Raw genomic sequence first — 21101 nt, 5'->3', positions numbered from 1 at the left:
CAATAGTCCTATATAGACAAGAAAGACAAACAATGAGAAGCCAACATTATTGATATCCAAAGATGATGAGCTAGGGTATCTCTGTACCCAATGAACCTCCAATCTACGTTGAAGAAGCTCTGAACATATCTAAGCAGTTCTCAGTTGCAAGTCCTCGATTCCAGAATTTGGTGTAGTACTCGTTATAAGTGAAACTTCTGTAAAGGGCTGGGTGTTCTTTGTCCACCAGCTCTTGTGCAGGTTTGATCACTGCATCAGGTGATGGGAAATAAAAAGTTGGGACTGAGATTCTCCCTTCATTGCAGTTTAACACAGCCCTGTGGAGCACACTTTTGTACCTTCCATTACTAAGTACCTATAAAGATTTGAAAAAACAAAAATACATTTTAATTAGTTGTTGACAAGTTACTCAAACAAAAAAATATAGCCAAATGTTCTCTGTACCGGGGGCCAGGGTATGTGTGCGCAAATAAATGAGGATCCGGTTCCTATCTAGGGAGCCCAGCACCCAGGGAGTGCCTGAGGGCATCATATCCAAGGGCTGCGCTGTGTCATACACATCCCAGTGGGCACCCAATCAGCCATTGGGATGTGTACGGCACAACCCAATGGCTGGATGCCTCTCTAGGCACTCTCTGAGTGTTGGGCTCCCTAGAGAGGAGCTCAATCCGACACATGGGGGTGGGCAAAATGACTGCCCTGCCCCCTGAATGGAAGGAAATACCCACCCCATGTGTTTGGGCACGGCACAGAGACCATCAGCCCAAAAAATATATAAATCTTTAAATTATGTCTGATCGATCATCACCTCAATTTGATCACCGATGTTGATGATGAAGGTATTAGGAATGGGGTTGACGGCAATCCACTTGCCATTGTTGAGGACCTGTAAACCAGGGACATTGTCTTGCAGAAGAATTGTGATTACATCCGGGTCGGAATGGATGGGTAATCCGTAAGTAAGCTCCGGTTGTGGACATGGGGGATAGTAATTGATGGCCATATGTTGTGCATGTTTCTGTAATACTTCATTTATGTAATCACTTTGGAAGCCTAAGCTCTCTGAAATTGCTTCGAGCAATCTTAGTGAAAGGCTTCTCACATTTGTGCAGTACTCAGCCACATATTCCCTGTTGAACAAAAAAGAGGAATGTGAAAAAGGGTTTACTTAATACTTTTCTTATAAAGTTAAAAGTACTTTTTGTATCTTTGTGGGAGAGTGTGACATCTGTACGCACGCGTATGTTAGCATCATGGGGGATGGGGTGCGTGGTACACTTCATAGACAACTTTTCTCCTTTTTAAAATTGGGAGAAAGAGCACTACCTGGTCGTGTGCGGTGCGTGACCCTACACCTAGATATAGGGTCACATGAAATTAATGACTATTGTGCTCCCATGGAAAGGCGAAAATCTCTAAGGGCACGGTGATCATTTCAAGCAGCCCTATGTCTGGGTACAGGGCTGCACACTGCACGCGAGTGACCGGCCAGATAGTGTTCTCTTACCCTTTAAAATGATAAAAAGTAATGGCCTCTTCTTCCTCAGAAGTGAAAGGTCTTCGGCCTCTATCAACCAGAATTTTATCCTCTCAATTTGCCTGTCCGTACTTGATGTCAAGTACATCTAATAAAGGGAGGTGAACCCCACGTGGATTCCACATCGGGCAGTGTGTTCGGGTAGGGGGTAGGATAGTCATTTCTGTTCCCTCTGTTAGATGTACTTGACATTAAGTATGGGCAGGCAAATTGAGAGGATAAAGATCCCCTATCACCCAATACCGTTAGATAGAAAGCTACTTACCCAAATACGTCACATATCAAATTGCCCACCTTGCCGTATATGGCTTTTTCTTCTTTTCAAAAGTTCTTATACTCTTTTTGTAAAAAAAAAAATTCAACCAAATTTTTTTATAGATAGACCCCAAAGAGATTTGAACTCATGACCGCTTAATTATGAGGTGTTGGTGTTTACCAATTGAGCTCCCTCTTGCGGTAAATTCAAACAATTTTGAAAGCTTTATTTTTTTTATTTCCTGCACTACAATATTTTAAAGTCTGACTCTAAGGTATGAGGAAACTAATTGAACTCGAAAAACATAACGTGGCCAACCCACAAGATTTGAAGGTAATAATTGATACTGCCATATATGTTGCAGAACGAAAGGCTGAAACTGAAAGAGGTCAAACCCATAGTTAATTATAGGGCGCTGTTTTCTGTGTCACAGCGCAGCCTGCGCCTAGGCACATGGGGGTGGGTGTAATGACCACCTTGCCCCCTCTGCACAGGCTGCCCATGTGCCTGGGTGCAGGCTGTGCTGCGGCATAGAGAACATTCTCCCTTAATTATATAACTTGCAAGAAAGGGGGATGAGTAATAACCTGAAGGAGGGAGGATTAGAAGGCCATTCATGGATGTAGTCATCAAGAGGGTAACAATGGAGTCTTAAAAAATCTCTCCAATTTGCAATCGTTTCTGTCTCCACATTGAAGCTAGTTGAGAGCCGCACAGTCTTGGAAGGATCATTGGAGTAGATTTTCAATCTCTCTCCTTCAGGCATTTGGAAGAACTCGTTAGATACCCTTAACATGTTATTGTTCACCCTTTCTGGTATCCCATGGTTCTTCACCTATCATATATAATTAATACATAGAGAAGAGGTATTAGTTGTAAACCCAAAGCAAAAAGAGAGAAATTAAGTCACCTGAAATTCATATATACCTGAAAGAAACCATAATGTTGACATGCTTGGCCAATCTCTTTGATTACATCAGAATGGTTAGGACCATTGAGGCTTTGGAGATCAATGAAAGGAATTGAGTGGTGAGAGGTTTGAACGTCAAGAAGATTTGGCCGGTCGGAGATTGGTCGGACATAATTTGAAGGGACATGACGGATGCCGGAGTGCAAAAGATCAGTCAATAATAACTTTGTGTTAGCCATACAAATTCTAGAAGTGTTGGACTAAGAAAAACCCCTAAAAATTGAATCTCAGCTATTGTGTTTGGAGATGAGAATGGAAAAGAGAATGGAGATGGAAGTCTAGTTATAGTATTCTTTTATATTTGGCATCGATCGATCCATCCATTCATTGAAATGCAGCTGATGTAAGATGCCTTATCCTAGAATGACGTCAAAAATATCAGAAGGATGACATCACTAGAGGTGAAATATGGGTATACGTGCATGCCATGCCATGCTGACTTTGTTTACATAAAGTTTGTTACAAGTATTGACTGACTTAAGAATAAGCCGTGGGAGTGGGAGTGGGGGTGGGGGTGACATGATGTGTACGTTGTCCTACTATTTAGCATTTAGTTGGAGGGGGACCCATGTCCCACATGTGAAATGATTAAAACCCGTTTTTTTTAGCTGGGCTGGACCCCCACCTCCCATCACCCATCACGCCTAGAGAAGAGCCAGATCTGATGGAGGGGGGAAAGATGATCCAATCATATAAAATAAAAATCTAATTCATGTTGATGTCTTTACGTGTGCTCTCATTAATCTTCGTATAGTGCATGACGATGTGATCAAACAATGATCTCTTGCTATTAATTAATAAAGCATTCTTCAGATCCACCATTTAAGTTTATCTATTCGTATCTACTTTAGCATTATTTGCAAGCTTATGATGGGCCACACCTATCCAAGCTGTGTCAACTTTCAACATATTTGTGGTTCTAAATTGTTTCATAAACACATAAATATCCTATAAAATACTAAGAAATTGCCACCATCACTAAAAAATCATGCTCTGCTCAATCCACTCTACCACCTCTTTACAGTTAGTTCAGGGATCATTATTCTCTCCGATTCCTATTCTGTACAGTCGTTCGATTCCTCTCATAGGGGGTCGGAAATGATGACCCAATCCCCTACCAGAACACACTGCCCGAGTGAGATTAAGTCATCCTTTTCGCCTCACTATGAGAGGAACTGGACAACCGTACCGGGCAGGAAATCGAACAGGATAAAAATTCGTTAGTCTAGATGTCGAAGTTTGTGACTCCTAATGATTTTGCTCTTTGCACTCTTTCGAGAACTCCCATGGTCTATGCTTCTTAGGACCTTTAAAAGAAATTTGATTATGAACTAACAAAATAAAATAAAGAAAATTTTAATTAATTTGATTATGACCAATTTCAAATTCCACCCCCTCTTCTTTTTCTTTTTTGGCAATAAATTGATATTATCTATCAGGGAAAAAAAAAATAAAAAAATTACATGTACCTTCCCTGAGGTTTGCTTTAATTACACTTTCACCCATAAGATTTGGAAAATAATACGTACCTCCCCTGCTTTCCGAACTAATTAATAACTAAACCCACTTTGTGAATCTCCTCAATTGGAATCCATTGTCCTTTGTTTCGATTTCTTGATATATTTGTTCTATAATCTTCATCTTCAAGTTGTAATTTACTTTTTGTTCTCTCAGTTTTTGAGAATGTCACATCGCGTGGGAGGTATGATTTCTTGGTTCCCAATTCATTTTTTGAAAATCTGTTTGTGTGGAGTTTGAATTGTGAGTAACTGAATTGGTGATGGTTCTTGGATTGCGAGGAACTTTTATTCATCAAGATTTTGAAGGAAATGAAGGCAAAATTAGAACTGGTGTTGTACAAGTATCGATTCTGGTTAATTACCAATCGAACCTCTCTCCCTAAAATTAAAATTATTTGATGCATATTTCTCATTCCTCATTGTTATGATCCATGTTTTGTTCTTCAGTGGATAGTCTGATGGTAGGGGTATAGTTTAGTCAGAGATGCTTGTTGGTGAAGGGTTCCGGAGGGGATTGAGGCATTGTATCAATTTGTCATTGCAAGACAAAATATAAGAAAAGATCTCATCAACTGATGTCAATTTGCTCTGTTTCTTCTTCTTGGTATTTTTAATTCTTGTTGGTTGATCCACCACATTCATTCAGTCAGTCTCTAAAACCAAATTCAACCTATAGGTAATTCGCAACAGGATTGAGCCCAAATACCAACACTTACTCAGGGAAGATGACATCAATAGAGTAGAGAAACATGTGGTTGAGATCAGAATAATAGGAGAATGCATGGGCATCAAGTCTACAGTATTTATCAGGACACCAACACTATACCTTGATTTCATTCTGAAATCTAGAGCAGAGTGGCACCAAAGCATACCACAATCATGGAACGCCTTTGTGTATGTGATTGAAGAAGAGGGTGTTTTTGATTCCTAAATCTCAATCAAATAACCCACCTTGACGATAGGGTTTTTTCCCTTTTTCAAAAGTTGTTACTCTTTTCATTAAAAAAAAAAAAAAAAGAAAAATCAATTTCAAGCAATTTTGAAAGCCTTTTTCCTTTCCTGCAAGAAGGGGGATGGGATGACTAATTTACATGAAAGAGGGAGGATTAGAAGGCCAATCATGAATATAGTCATCAAGAGGGTAACAATGGAGTCTCAAAAAATCTCTCCAATTTGCAATTGTTTTTGTCTTCACATTAAAACTGGTTGAGAGTCACACGGTCTTGGAAGTATCACTGGAGTAGATTTTCAACCTCTCACCTTCAAGCATTTGGAAGAACTCGTTAGATACCCTAAACATGTTATCGTTCGTTCACCCTCTCTGGTATCCCATGGTTCTTCACCTATCATATATAGTAATACATACAAGCAGGAAACTAATTATAAAAATATAAAGAGAAAGAGAGAGAGAATCCCCAAGTGAGAAACATAACTGAAAGAAACCATAATGTTGACATGCTTGGCCAATCTCTTTGATTATAAGAGAATGGTTAGGACCAATTGAGGCCTTGGAGATCAATGAAAGGAATTGAGTGTTGAGAGGATTGAACGTCAAGAAGATTTGACCGGTCAGAGATTGGTCGGACATAATTCGAAGGGACATGGCGGATGCCAGAGTGCAAAAGATCAGTCAATAATACCTTTGAGTTAGCCATGCATAATCTAGGAGTTGGAATAAGAACCCTAAAAATTGAATCTCAACAATTGTGTTTGGAGATCAATCGAAGAGAATGGAGATGGAAGTATAGTTATAGTATTCTCTTTTCTTTTTTCTTTTTTCTTTTTTTGGAATTGGAGGTGTTCGGCCTTTGGCCAACTAATTCCCAGAGGGCTCGTGCACGACCCCGTATCACACTCGAATCAAGAGATAATGGGTCCCCATGTTCACCAGGGAGTTTCCTCTCAAGCGGGTGGCTCTAAGGGGGGAGGCGGAGTCGATCTGCATGTCCATGCATTGCAGCGTGGGGCTCTTCTGTAGCGCGACACAATGTGTAGCGCATCATCCGACTGCCTGCAATGTTTGGACACACAACACAACACAACGGTGGGGTGTTGGACTGCATGCCCAAGCATTGCAGCCCATTGGATGTGCGCTACACATTATGTTGCGCTACAAAAATCTCAAGTCTGTGTTGGGCTGCGTGTCCAAGCATTGCGATCCATTGAATGAAACGCTTCATATTGTGTCGCGTTACAGGGGACCCATGTCTTACATTGCATAGCAGCTGATGTAATGTCTTATCCTAAAATGACGTCAAAAGAATGGCATCATTACAGGTGGCCGTGTGTTGGGCTCCGTGCCCAGGTTCTCTGACTGTTTGATGTGCCCCAAACGCCCTACTGCGCCATAAATGATCCGGGTCCATGGGATGGTTGGGGGAATCGTAAGTCCGTGACAGGATGTATTAATATTTGGTTTGTGTGTGGAGGTGGAGGCGGTGTGATCGTGACATGGTGTGTTTTTTTTAGGAAAATAATTTTAAAAGAAGATTACGAGTCATATATATGATTAATCAAACGCCTAGCTACTATATACGCAAGATGATCAAGTAGATAAACATAAGCCTACTTTTCAACAAAAGAAAAAAACACACGTTATATGATCTATGGCCTTGGGACGAAATTTTGCTGCTACACTTGTAGTTGGAATGTGCCTGCTACAATACTGGTAATCAAGGAAATGGATTTTTTAAGGGTATTTAAAAAGATACAAAAATCTAGGAGGATATTTATGAACCCAAACGGAAAGTGAACTATTCCATTTCCTTAGCTGCCAGCCTTGTAGCAACAAAATTTTTTCTGATTAGCCTATGGCCTTGTGACATGATGGGTTAGTTAAAGAGAAAAGAGCAAATTACATGTATCTCCCACAAGGTTCAAAATCCAGGTATCGGACTTGGGATCGGTCATGGCCGAAACTTTTTCGGATTGGGATTGGATCGGTCCAAATCACCCAAGATTGGTCAAAAAAACCCCCTAAAATCGTTTTTTATGGATCGGGTCTTGTATCGGCTAGAGTTGATGGGTGTTGTGATCTCGGGATCGGATTGATCGATATTATCTAGATCGAATCGGTTAAAATCGATTGGTATCGATCAATATCGGTCAAGATAATATTAAAAAAAAAACTAAAAAATTAAAACTTAAAAACTTTGAAAAAAAAAAAATATCCATTTGGATAAGTCGATCCAACCGAGTTGGGTGATCCAATCAAACCTTGTTGTATCAACCAAATCTTGGGATCGGCCTCGACCGATACCGATCTGATCTAGCCAATATCGGCCAATCCGATACCTCAAGCCATGATCTCCTAGGAGCATGATCCTCTATGGCCTGCTGCTCGTAGCGGCCATAGCAGCACACTAATGAGGCGCGGTGCAATGACCGGGCCTCATCAGTGCACTACTCTGGCACCGCGTAGGGGTAAGATGATCATTGCACCGCACCTCATTAGTGCGCTGCTCTGACTGCTACGGGCAGGCAGGCCATGGATGATCTGGATGGTGATCTCCCATGTCGTTTGGTCCAATTACAACCATAGTTGTGGGCGTCTAGGTAGGGGTGCCTTGATTGCCTAATAGGTATCACCTTGATTTTGGACTCTCTCCATTGCCTTGGTCCCTAAACTCTGTGACAACCATGATTACAAGAAATCCCTCATTGTTTGAACAATTACATCCGTACCTATAAAGGTTGATTATTAGTGAAGTATTAATTTTGAGATGTAAAAGACAGTTTTACCCTTCTTTCTTCTTTCTTCTTTCTTCTTTTTCTTCTTCCTCCTGCAATTCCGTCCGCAACCCTGTTGCGGATTCCACCATTATTAAACTCCAACTAAGTAATAGACGCTATGTTATTCGTGCAGCTCGAACGCACAAAATCGCAAACCCTAGCTTCAATCATCCTTGTTGTCCCTCCACTGTTTAATTATTTCCCTGTCAACTCCTCTGTTCCCAAAGCCGAATTTGTCCCTGTCCAAGTATTCTTCTTGGTTCTCCCTGTAATTCTCCACTAATCACCCAACAACAAAAAACCACTCCCACTGTCCCACATGAGTATCAAAATCAGAACTGAAAACAAAAAAAAGGGAAAATCGGTGAAAGCCCATTAATTAATGAATCAACCTATATACCTTTTTCCAGGGGAAACAGCCATTCTCACTTCTTTGAGCGTCTGCTCTTCAACTCCATACTATTGACCTCCAAACACATTTGAAACAGGAAAAGCAGTAGAACTCGACACAAACATATGAAGATCTCTAGTCCCTTCTCCAGATTTCATATTAAGATTGTTAGGGTTTAGGGTTTAAGCACTTGTTGCTTAAAGCATTACACCCTGTGTATCAAGTTTGGAATATACAGGCTGCTGTCTCCAGTTAGTATTTGTAAGAAAAATAGGATTTAGGTTAGATGGACTAGTTACTAGATTGCCCCTCACAGCCTGAGTTTTAAATACAAGTAGTATTATATTAGAACAAATGAAAGGATATTATCATAATAGCCTTACAAATGGAACCTCGCCTAACTACTATTGTCTTCTTCGTAATCCAACGGCCTTGGGGTTGGCCCTCTTGAAGCTACAAGCAGCCCATAAGCATATGAAGTGCCAAAATTGGAATTTCGACCACTGGCGATCATTGAATAGAAATCGGTGTGATTGAAGCTCGACTCTCTTGGTGTTGGGTTCGGAGACGATTGTAGAGAGTAAATCTCCGCATTCGTCAAGTTAGACGGACCGTCGAATTGGAGAGTGAAGCTTCTCACAGATCGTCGGATCGCCGGAGAAGAAAGAGGTGAAATGAACGATGAGGTTGGAATGATGGGAGGTTGAGGAGATGAGTTTGGGTTTTGTAAAACTAGAAGGGTAAAACTACAATAATGAAGGGTAATATGGTCATTTATGAATGTTTTGTTTCAACTAAACGCAATGGACTTACTTGTAAGCCCCATCATAGTCCAAGGGAGGTCCATGTAATTGCTTGTAACCAAAATACAGGGGAGGCACATGTAATTTGCTCAAAAGAAAAAGAACAGTTAAAATGGAATGACAAAAAAAATTTGTTGAAGACATTACCCTACATTTTAAATGGCTTAAAAAGGAAATGGAATGACAAAAAAAATTTGTTGAAGACATTACCCTACATTTTAAATGGCTTAAAAAGGAAATGGAACGAATGATATATACAAATGTAAATTGAATCATTATTACATCATTAATGGCTGCATTCAAATTTGAAAACAATCATAACATCTAATTATTCATAAACTTTAGAGAAAAGTTTTCACACACGGTTCGTATAAACCGTGTATGTGAGAAGGTGGGAGTTTTAAGACATTAATTAATGGGTGGGGATTTATGATTTTTCCATTTCTTTGTGAGAGACCCTCTCACATACACGGCTTACACAGCCGTGTTACTTTCCCATTAATGGTTAATCTGTTTGTAACTGAAATATGATTACATTTTACAACTTAAGTTATAGGACTAAGTTTGTTATCAAAAAAAAAATTATAGGACTAAGTTTCTCTTCACCCATAGAGGATAGTTCACCCACAATACGGGTGCACAAACCCCTCCTAAGGTTCTGGTATGTTCCAAAATACCCTTATGATACCTTTTCCTGTCCTCTCTCGCCCGCAATGAATGGGATCTCATTCACCTTGGGCGGAGAGAAAATCTGTCCTAAGTTATAGCCTCTTTTATACCCAATATCATATCGTTATTATTTTTGCTGCTGCAGCAGCAGGGACTAAAATGACTTTTTACTTGAACAAGTTAGAACCTTAATTGTACTTGAGGTGTCCTCCAATCAAAGCATATCTGAGTTGTTGTCTTAGTGAATTGGGAACCAAGAAATCATACCTCCCACATGTATGTGACATTTTAAAAATCTGAAATAACAGAAAGTGAATTAGTACATCAAGAAATCGAAACAAAGGACAATGGACACCAATTGAGAAGATTCTTAAACCTCTAAAAGGTTGATAAGTAAATAAAGCGGGAACATTAACTGCAGAACCAACCAGACGAATAGCTTTATAAGATTCTAATAGAAAATAAATACATAGCTTAAATCAAAAAAGAAGGAAAACCTACCTATAAATTCTTCCAACAAGATGAATGGATCAAAACACAAAATCCCATACTTAAGCTGAAAAACTCATAGAAACAATACTAATAGTTAGCGTTCAAAGAATGAGAAAATTATCAAACTACCACCATGACAACGTCTTTGGGCACACACCAATCCCTAAAAGGATTTTAAAAAGAAAGAAAGAAAATGAAGAAAAACAGAAAAAAAAACAATTATATCCAGAAACCAAAAACTGAAATACATAATTGATGAATCAAAGAATCAAAGAAGCAAAGAAAAACTGGGAAAAAAAATATAGTGGAATTTTGAGAAAGAGAGCAAGGGAAGAAAAACCTTCCAATGTTTCTTCTAAAAACAGCTTCAGTACCAATATTTTGAGCAATGGGAATTAAACCCATCACAACCAATCTGGGTTGGTTGTGAATTAGAAACTCTTCATCGTCACCATGAGACTTTTTCTTGATCTTGGGACAAAAGAATCGTTATTTTCTGCTTTTTTGGTGTGCTACAATCAAGAAAATGTTTCATGGTGGCGATTGTTCTTCACAACCAACCCAGATTGGTTGTGATGGGGTTAATTGCCAACGCTCAAAATATTGGTTTAACATGGTGCTAATGAATATGGAGGTGTAGGCCTCAGCTTCATTGAGAAGTCCATGACAGGGACTACACCTTTGTACACACTAGAAGGAGAGGTGGGTTTGTTGATGTAACCAGGGGTGCCAATCGTCAGGCCGGTTTCAATGGGGCCTAATCGGGCTTGACCATTTTGAAGCCCTACACCGTGCCCAACCGTTTACCTAATCGGACTTACATTATGCTATTGGTGAAGCCTGATCTCAGTCCAGAAAGTGCTGTGAGAAATCTTTGGAGGGTTGCTTCGGTCTCGAAACGCGTCCGGATGGATTAAAAGGTGCATACATCATTGTTAGAGGTAGTGAGTCCTGTAGAGCTCGTCTAGATCTTTGATTTGATATGTATATCAACATAACTTAGGTTCAAATGCGACCCTGACAGGTGGGTCTTTTGGGCTTCTAGGGGAATTTCTGTACTTTTCTGGGTTAAGGTTTTTCTATAAAGTGTCCTTATCTCATTGAGAGATGTGTGTTGAGATTTGAGGGCTTGTAATATTCTTCAGAGAGGTAGTGAAACCAAGTTCTATCCCCGGCCGTGGATGTAGCCTACCTTCTTGGGGGTGAACCACGTACAATCTATGTGTTGTGTGTTAGTGTGTTTGACTTCTATTTTCATTTTCTTCTGCAAATCCCAATTCTGGGCGTTGTTTTTTAACACATTGGACGGGCATGGCATGGTTTATATTTGGTCCGTTGGTCGGGCTCAGGCTTTAATCGGGCTTCCTTAACGGAGCCTTAATCGGACTTTAAACGGGCTAAATGTCTGTTTAATTGTAAATGGGTTGTGACTAAAAACATGTCTAATGTGTTATGCGACAAATCCTCAACCCCCAACCATTTGGCCGAAGGTAAAGATCAATTAACCTATCTCCCCCACCACTTTTTATATTAAAAGCATGTTTTAACATTGTCTATCTTTAGTTTATGGGCATCGGGGGTAAAATGAGAGTTTCATATAGTGATTAAAGGGTCGGGCGACCGTTGAGCTAAACCCTTGCACTGAGAACTACCGATTATAAACGGGCTGGGCTTGAGGCTGACACATTTATTAATTGGGCTGGGCCGGTTTGGGTTTTAAACAGTCGGGACGGGCCTGAAATTGACACCCGTAGATGTAACTAAGAAGTGATTGATGAATGGGTTAGAGGTGTCCATGAAGGTTCCTCAGGCACTAGTGATCAACAAGATCTGTGGAGTGTGGTTGGTGCCTAAGGAGAAAGGGCGTGTGATCTCTCTTTCTGAGGAATTGAATAGGTGATTGGCTATCCAATACATTCTCCATGAAGGAGCAAGCACAACAAATCATGGACTAAATACATCGACATATATAGCCCCACATGAATATATCCTACTTGTTATAGACTACTACTCTAAATGAATAGAAACACAATTGTTCATTAAGCTTACAGTAACTAAGAGAACATGATGCTCAAACGGTTCCTCAACTGGTTAAGGGATTGAAATCAGAAGTGCAAACTTCTTCCTCATTGAGTCTTGTAGACTCTACTACGCCCGCGCTCTCTACTAATACAGTAGACCGATTCTACAGTTGACCGATTATTTGAGCAACCGGAAAAAGAGCCAAACAATGTGTCATCATTAAGTCTCACTATTATTGTACACTGTCAAAATTTTCCCTCCCTATTACCAATTTGATGATACCAACGGCCATGGTGAAGGAATTCCTCTTTCACCATTGAAGGAAAACTTGATTTAAGAGAGAGAGAGAGAAAAAACTTAGATTGAAAAATTAGGTAATCTTGATTGTTGGGAGATGGGGGGTGGGGACGTACCCAATGGATGAGGTTCCCGTCACTGCAGGGTTACCCCTGCTTTCGCAAAGAGGCTGTTTTCAGACTCAAATCTATATGACCTCCTGGTCACAATGGATCAAGTTTATTATTACATCAAGGCCCACCCTCAGCTAATCATGATTGTGTAACTTACCTAAGATGTAATCCTTGTTTTATTTTTTAAATCAAAAGAATTTGATTGTGAAAATTGAAATAGCAAATTTAAAATTAAATAAAAAAAATTTGAAATATTTTAAAATTAGTTAATCATATAAGATAATGATTACAAAAATTCCCACTCTAGTATTAATTTGACTTCAATTAACCTTTATTTCCCTTGCAACCATACAGAACCTATGCCAAATATGCACTCTTTTATGTTCCATGGCTTGACAAAGACCAAGCAAAGTCTTCTAAATCATTCTGCAGACCAAGTTTCTTGTGATCACCATGGTTTAAGGAATCTGAATCAGATCGGCCATATCAACCGATTCATGAGTAGAGACCAATACAATACTGTTCCAGGGGTACAGACCAGTGGTAAAATGTAAATAAAATCATTTTTAACTAAAATTAAAGGGTAAAACCATCCAATCCGAATTGTACGGGCAAATTTGGATCGGTATCGTATCGGTATCAGTCGAGACCGACACCTATTACTAAAACCCTGGCGGCCACTGGAATTTTGGGGAAATAAAGCAGATTTTGTTCTCAAACACAAGTATTTGTACAGTATAACCCACTGAACCAAGATGATGGGACTTAAAAGCAGAGATAAAAATAGTAAACTTGTACACAAAAGCAAATTTGTGGATCTTCTTGTGTTGTCCCTGCCTTTCCCAACTAATCCTAGCTGCTCCTGAAACAAACTAGGGCAAAAAAACACTGATCTACGAATATCTCAAGAGGATTCATATCATGATAACCAAGCTCCGGCGGTTCATTACCCCTGGAACCTACGCCCTATCAGGATAAGTTTCAACATAGAACAAGAAGATATTTAAATGCAGAGTTATAATCCCTGTAGCAAGGATAGAAAGAGTGTCAGCGATCCAACAAACAACCAGTCATGCTGAATCCTTGATCCAGCCCATGGGGACATGGGCTTCAACTGATCTGGTTTCATTGTCAGCATCAACCAGATGGCTGCTCTTAAAAATGGATCCTTTTTTCTTGGGGGGGGAGGGTAACAAAATAACAAGATCTGATTTCAGTTCAAATCCTTGTCACAAAAACCTCCCAGACACCCCAACCATCAAAATGGGTGAGAGACTAATATTCTACAAAAGCAGCAAAATGGAAGGGGTGAAAAAATTGGGTTCTGTGAACTTAGCATTCCAAACTCCAAAGAAGATAAGTATAGGAGATTTTGCTTCTGTCCACGTACACAAGATTTCTTTTAGGAAACAATAACTACACATGGCAACCAACTGAAAAAATGCAGACGCATAGCATCTCTCTAGCACTAACATAGAATTCCAACTAAAAGCAAATATGAGAACAGACAAAAAGCAAATCTCATCTCCATTTAAATGATGCCAATCTTGTTGGCAACATCCAAAGCATCATAATCTGGAGTCAACCTCACATATGCCTTCTTGGTACCATCGGGTCTGTTAACAAAACACAAAAATAGGAAATCAAGAAATGATCAGAACTGGAAAGCATATCAAAGCAGACTATCAGTTGAGCTCAAACTAAATGAGCTTAAAAACAAAACACACCAACACCCCCCCTCCCCATGCAAAAAAAAAAAAAAAAAATTTACCATAACAGAGGACACAAGAACCTGTAAAATGCACCAACATATAATTCAAAGCACATCCTTACAAATGGACACATGAATAGAGGAGAACTAACATCATGTGGAAAAGAGATCCATTACCTATAAATTAAGTACAAATAGGAAAATTTAATTATGTAGGGCTTTGACATAGACAACCACCTTGAGGCAATGATGGACAAGTTCTTACATGCCAAGTAAGCAAGTAAATCAAGGATTTCAATAACTGAAACATGTAGAAATGTACTAAAGAATGGATCACAGAAAAAATGACAAGAAATAGGGTTATATGAAGAACTTTTTCGCTCACTAACTGAGAACATAGGTTCATAAAAAGATTACCAATTAAAATGAGTAAAGGATACAGTATCTAAGTGTGGCAATAGAATTTGCAAAATTTCACAAATAAAAATGCTATACTCCACCATACTCCACCAAAACTTAGTTTACAATTATAATCCCAAAAGAACACTTGTTTACCTGATCAAAGTATTGACTTTCTTGGTCTGGATGTCGTACATCTTCTTCACAGCATCCTTGATCTTCTTCTTATCTGCCCGGATATCAACAATGAAGACAAGTGTGTTATTGTCCTCTATTTTCTTCATGGCAGATTCAGTGGTGAGAGGATACTTAAGAATCTGATAGTGGTCCAGCTTGTTCCTTGGCGGAGCACTAAGGCGGGGATACTTTGGATTCCTCTCTTTCTTGAGTGTTTTTGGTCGGTGAAAAGTTACTGAGGTGCGGATCTTCTTTGCCTTCTTTTTCAGAGAAGATGCCCCTGATTTCACTGCTTTGGCAGCCTTCAATGCCTGCGCCTTTGCATCAGGCTTCTTGGCAGTAGCTGTAAGTCAACAATTGCAAGAGGTCAAGGCTCCAGTTGATAGAGAGAGAAACAGAACGCTAGAAAAATACAGGATGAATATCCTCATTCAAAATTTCACTCCATACCAGAAAAGGGTTATGTAAGGGTGAGAGAGGTGCAAAGAGTAAGAATAAATTCATAAAGAGCTGGAAGAGCAAAACCCATGCTGACCCCATCTAGTTGGGATAAGGCTGAGTTGAGTGGAGAGAAGAGCAAAACTCAACACCATCCATACCAGAAAAGGGTTATGTAAGGGTGAGAGAGGTACAAAGAGTAAGAATAAATTCATAAAGAGCTGGAAGAGCAAAACTCATGCTGACCCCATCTAGTTGGGATAAGGCTGAGTTGAGTGGAGAGAAGAGCAAAACTCAACACCCTCTGGGAGATAAACTAGAGATTATTTAGCACGGCCATGTAATAATTATTAAAGATGTGCACATACATAAGAATAAAGCTTAAGAAGGGCCAACTAAAAAAGCAGTAGCATACCTTTTGCAGGAGGAGCCATTTGAAAGAGCTGAAGTTTTGCTCAGCTGACCAACTACAAAAGAGAAGCAGATTGAAATTAGCAAGAAAAGCATGCAAAAAAGTGCAGTATAAATGAAGTCTATGTACAAGACAAAGCATTCCAAAAGGCAACTTATCTAATCAACCACTGCTACTTGTTTCTCATAGTTAATAGTTTTCTATTTCATTGATATAATAAGATGGTTAATAGAAGGACCTGTCTATCCAAATACTTCTCAGGACCAATGTAAAGTTAAACTTGCCCCATCGAGACCTGTTAGTTTAAGAGTTATAAGCTCCTAATCATTAAGTAAAAGTGCTGACATGCAGCGAGGATGGCAGAAGAAGATTTCTAAGTAACGAATTCATATCAAACAGCAATTTTGAAAGACAATAACCATGGAATGTGTCATAACTCATAACTGCATGCAAAAGAAAATTGTCTTGAATGAGCAATAGTTTAGGTTATGAAGATAATAAGGATATATATTGTAGCTCTCAAGTTAACCAATATGACAGTTGGGGTACCTCATGTTTAAAATATTATAATTGGGGTTCCTTATTTAGCCAGTTATGTTGAAGACTGGGAATTTTTCCAACTTTGTCCATGACCAGTTCTCTCAACCCTTCACTCCCACCTCTAACCTCACCTCCACCCCACACCCAGCACCTCTATCACTTCCTCTGCCCTCTATTCTTCCTCCCCCACCCCCAACAGTAAACATGAGAACAGTAAATCATTAAGATGCACAAAATGCAGCGAAACAAGGGGATATTTAATTATTTATAGAATGTTGCAGAGGCTAGAGGCTCGAGGCTTGGGCAAAGGGCATGGGTGGGGGAGGAATAACATAGGGGAAGGGTAGATTGAGATAACTGGCCATGAGCACACATGGAAATGTTTTTGGTCATGGAAAAAACTGGCTAAATAAGTAATGTAAGACTAGACCTTGAATAAGTCTAATTCCAGGCAGGATCAAATAAAAAAAATCTCCAAAGAAAAAGAAATCATATGAGGGAACCAAGAGAACAATGGGAACTCAAATGAGGGAACAATTTCCTAGGTTGAAATAACAAATACAAACCCAAAAATTTGTAACCTGTTGAAGCAGTAATGATCTTGATGTCGTAATCTTCGAAAAATTGATGCGACAATTAGTTGAAAGAAATCCCAGCAGCTTGTAGCACTCTTGAGATTGATTTGAACAAAACTAGGGTTTGGATTCAAGAACCGATGGAAGGGGGAATGGAATGGGCATCTCACCCTGAGCCTCTCACCTATCCTATCTTAGGATTTCAACATTGCATAAACAACTTTTCTATTCATTCATATTCTTGTACAATGCTGGCCTCCCTTACAAACTTATATAGAAGACTCAAATATAGACTCTAAAAAGGAAAGGGGTACCTCATCTGTAATTTACCCTTATAATAATAATACGGCAATATTTTTCATGCACGGCCTGCATAGAGTACAGTTGGATGGGCATGAATACCAATCCGAAATGACAAAAAAAACCCTGCCCCCTATAAAGACAGGCTCGATGGGAGAATCTCCCGTGCACGAATCTTGACCCCTAATAATAATAATAAAACAGCCTCTTTACAAAGCAAGGATAAGGCTGCATACATTATGACACTACCCAGACCCAGTAGGGAGCCTAGTGCACTGTAAGACCTTTTATTATTATTATTATTATTATAAAGGAAAATCCACATGAAGGGCATCGTTGAACAAAAATGAGGAGGACAAAACGAGGATTTCCTAAACAGATATAAAAAGAAAATGTTCAACACCAATCTGTGTATGACAAGTTGGAATAGTTCACACACACTAAGGATAAAATAAAAAAGGGCCATTACCCAGTGCTGGTCCTGCCTATGCGGTGTCCTGGGAGGGGTGAGTTTGGAGACAGTCCTAACCTTAGGCATTTTTTGCACAGAGTGGCCGCCCTCAAGACTCCACAAATAGTAATAATCAGCTGAAACAGATAACTCACATAACCTAACACTCATGCAAAGCTTCATGCAACTAGTTCGGTTGCCAAAAATCATGAGGGATAGAAACAACATATCACGAAAGGATTTGCTTAATCTTCTTCATGCCAGGCCTGGATTGTAAATTCCATCCTTTTACGTATCAAAATTGACAGTACATACCCAATACGTTGCCAACTCAGAAAGTCCTATCATCAACATCTTCAACAACAGATACTCTGTTTCACTTCAAGAGCTGAAACACCGACAGGCAATTCCTATATCTCAATAAGTCTACCCATTTGATCAAATAAAGGACCATGATTGGTCCTTAACCGCCATATACATAGTACATTCCCTAACAACTAGACTCAGTGGATGTCTTCTCTTTCCCACGAGGTCTAATAATTCAAGGTACCACCATTTTTGCATTCAAGCAATACCAAGAAAAAGCTTCGTCCTACTTGATTTAGTTCCACTCAAACCCTAAACTTCCACCAAACTGAACCCATAAATAGCCAAAACAAGAAATGATTCACTACCACTCAAAACCTTACCAGATGAAACCCTAGCTACAGAGATTACGATTTAGTTTAAATGCCAGAGTTAAGCTCTATAACTTATTCCAATGGAATCACAAAAGAAAATCTACAAGAAATATTGACAAAAACGACGAATGTTTGCAGATTTCAAATTGTAAATATTAGGATCTAAATAGAGAGTGACCAGAGACGTACCTCTTCAGAGTAAAAAACAGTGTTCTTCTGAGTTCCCTCCGGCCAAGCAAGAAGATAGGCTAGGGCTTCTCCCCCAGATTTGTAAATTGTAATGAGGTGAGCTCGGATTGAGTGGTTTCATCGTGATCGTTCGATACGTTGGGAATACCAGATTAGATTGAGGACGTTGATTTTAGGTCAGGTGGCTTCGCCAGGTCCCGGGTTTGGATATTGGATATTGGATATGGGCCAAGATGGAGACGTGGAGTGGGCGGACCCGGAATCTCACCAGCATGTCAGCGGCCAGCCCCTGGCCCCCTACAGCGCTCATCTGACGACTGAGAACATCTGGACACGTACCCCGAGAGCCTCCATCAGATACACGTTAGAGAGGATTTGGAGTGGGCGGTCCGGCTATGATCAAACCACGTGGTAGAAAAGCATATCATCTTTGGGACCCGGATTCTCTTCGAAGTGCATCCAACGGCTGGAGGCAAGGAGGGGCTGAAATACTTCAAAAAAAATAGAAAGGTTTTTTAAAAAAGGGAGAATGTTTTCTGGGTGGGACGCACAGGCCACGCCCACGCACAACAAGGGCTGGAATGACTGTCATACCCTCCATGTATGGTGAAAATTCCACCTCCTTTTGGGTCACTGCGTGCGCTCTCATTGGCTGGCATGCGTGGAATAGCCTTTGTGTCCCACTCAGAAAACAACCCCCTTTAAAAAAATAAAAGGGTTAAATAATCCAGCAAGCCAATCCAATGAGCAAGACAATCACTTTGAAAAAAAAAACATTTGAAAGCTGTCACTCGGGCCACCTCAACAAACTTTAGGTTACATTTGGATGCGAAGAATAGAAAAGAAAAAAAAATTAATCTGAGAAGAGAGATAGACACATAGAACAATCATTGCATCATCATGATTTTTGTCTCATTATGTTTGTTTTTCTTTTTTTTTTATGAAAAAGACAAATATCTAACGTTATACATAGTGTTTGGTAGTACAAGCATTCCTAGCCATATTCTTAGCTAATTTAACGAGGTTACAGTTTTGTACAAAATTCACTTCTTGAGTTAGGTCAAATATATATAAAAAGTCTTGAAAAAAGTCGCATGGCCATGAGCATTTGGTGGGAGATGGAAGAGAATCAGAGATGAACTAGTTGTCACTCCAGACGTCTTTAATCTTCAAACCAATGCCGGTTGCGTGATCAATCCCTCTTTGGATTGCAAAAAGGATTGCTAGAAGGTCGTCCCTACGACCAATAGTACCTGCGTCAAAAAACTTAATACTGCCATCTAACAAAAAGAAATAAGCCCACCCAGCGTGGATTAGTCTTGTGGAGATGTATCCTGCACAAATCAAAACAGGATCATTGAGCACAGGTAATTGGAAACAAACATTGTGCAGAGAAATAGGAGTATCATCATCAATTACATCCAGGGAATAAAAGGAGGGGGGGAAGCAATTTTTGGTAAGAGATCCAATTGTGAGTGCATCGAAGTACCCACAGAGGATCAACTGTCTCAGATTTATGGGTAATCTTGTTCCTAGCAGACCAAATGAAGTAGCAAGTAATCAAAATCACACTAAAAACCCACACTAGCAGTAGTTTATCCTTCCGGAGGAGAGGATAAAAAAACAAGCAGAGAGACCGGATATTGTCAAACTTCAGGGAGTCAATTCTTAACCCCAGGGGTCCAGCAGCCCAAAGGTGTTTAACCCAATCACAATGTATGAAAAGGTGTCATGAGGATTCAACACCATTTCCACAAAGAGCACACGAGGAGTCAATCTGGATCCATCTCGATAGAGAGACCTTGTCGGAATTCCTGCATGTAGCAAACGCCAAAAGAAAATTTTAAATCTAGGATGAATATGAAGTTTCCAAAAGAATTTCCACCAATGTAATTCAATATGAGATAATTTAGTAGTAAGGTAAGGGTTCCATTTTTGGCCTGTGAACACCACCATTTATCCTCAGATTCAAAGATTAGCACAGGTTGAATATGGGAAGAAACAAAAAGAGGTAAACATGAATTAATTAAATCAGAGTTCCACAACTTCTCATTTATGAAGGAACTAACGAGCTGAGATTTATCAGTAGAAACTGCAATGGATGGGGTCAAGTTAAGAAGGTTACCTTGAATGGTGGGGATCCATCTATCAGTCCAAAAGGAAGTAGAATTACCATTACCAATCTTCTTGACCACCAGCTGTTCCAAGACAAGGATTGTTTGAGAGATACTATTCCACACCCAAGAACCTTTCCTATTTCTAGTTGAAGGATCAAAAAAGAAAGTTTGGGGTAGTATTTGGCTTTAAGGGCGTGGCCCCATAGGGACTGCGGTTCAGTGAGGAGTCTCCAACTAAGTTTCAGAAGCAAAGCCTTGTTATGGGTGTCAACTTTACGAAACCCCAATCCACCTTTGGATTTGGGTTGGC

The 21101-nt window shown here is 39.8% G+C and overlaps 2 protein-coding genes across 3 annotated transcripts; both read right to left on the bottom strand.

Moving 5' to 3' along the window:
* Positions 1–102: 102 nt before the first annotated feature.
* Positions 103–2942, bottom strand: LOC122665101 (protein DMR6-LIKE OXYGENASE 1-like). Its single transcript, XM_043861163.1, has 4 exons — positions 2721–2942; positions 2381–2628; positions 809–1130; positions 103–355 (listed from the first exon to the last, which is right to left on the bottom strand). The coding sequence occupies exons 1-4, from the start codon at positions 2940–2942 to the stop codon at positions 104–106; spliced, it is 1044 nt and encodes a 347-aa protein (XP_043717098.1). The 3' UTR covers position 103.
* An 11074-nt stretch (positions 2943–14016) lies between these two features.
* On the bottom strand, positions 14017–18794 carry LOC122663688 (60S ribosomal protein L23A). 2 transcript variants are annotated; one of them, XM_043859310.1, is made up of 4 exons: positions 18675–18794; positions 15943–15994; positions 15069–15432; positions 14017–14418 (listed from the first exon to the last, which is right to left on the bottom strand). In XM_043859310.1, the coding sequence occupies exons 2-4, from the start codon at positions 15959–15961 to the stop codon at positions 14334–14336; spliced, it is 468 nt and encodes a 155-aa protein (XP_043715245.1). In that variant the 5' UTR covers positions 15962–15994; positions 18675–18794; the 3' UTR covers positions 14017–14333. The 2 variants fall into 2 exon arrangements, with proteins under 2 accessions (XP_043715245.1, XP_043715246.1); XM_043859311.1 differs by having other exon boundaries at positions 18664–18743.
* Positions 18795–21101: the final 2307 nt, after the last annotated feature.

The sequence above is a fragment of the Telopea speciosissima genome, chromosome 6 (genome assembly GCF_018873765.1).
Source record: "Telopea speciosissima isolate NSW1024214 ecotype Mountain lineage chromosome 6, Tspe_v1, whole genome shotgun sequence".
Taxonomy (NCBI): domain Eukaryota; kingdom Viridiplantae; phylum Streptophyta; class Magnoliopsida; order Proteales; family Proteaceae; genus Telopea; species Telopea speciosissima.
The sequence above is the reverse complement of the archived record's forward strand: the minus strand, read 5'-3'. Positions and strand labels throughout refer to the sequence as shown.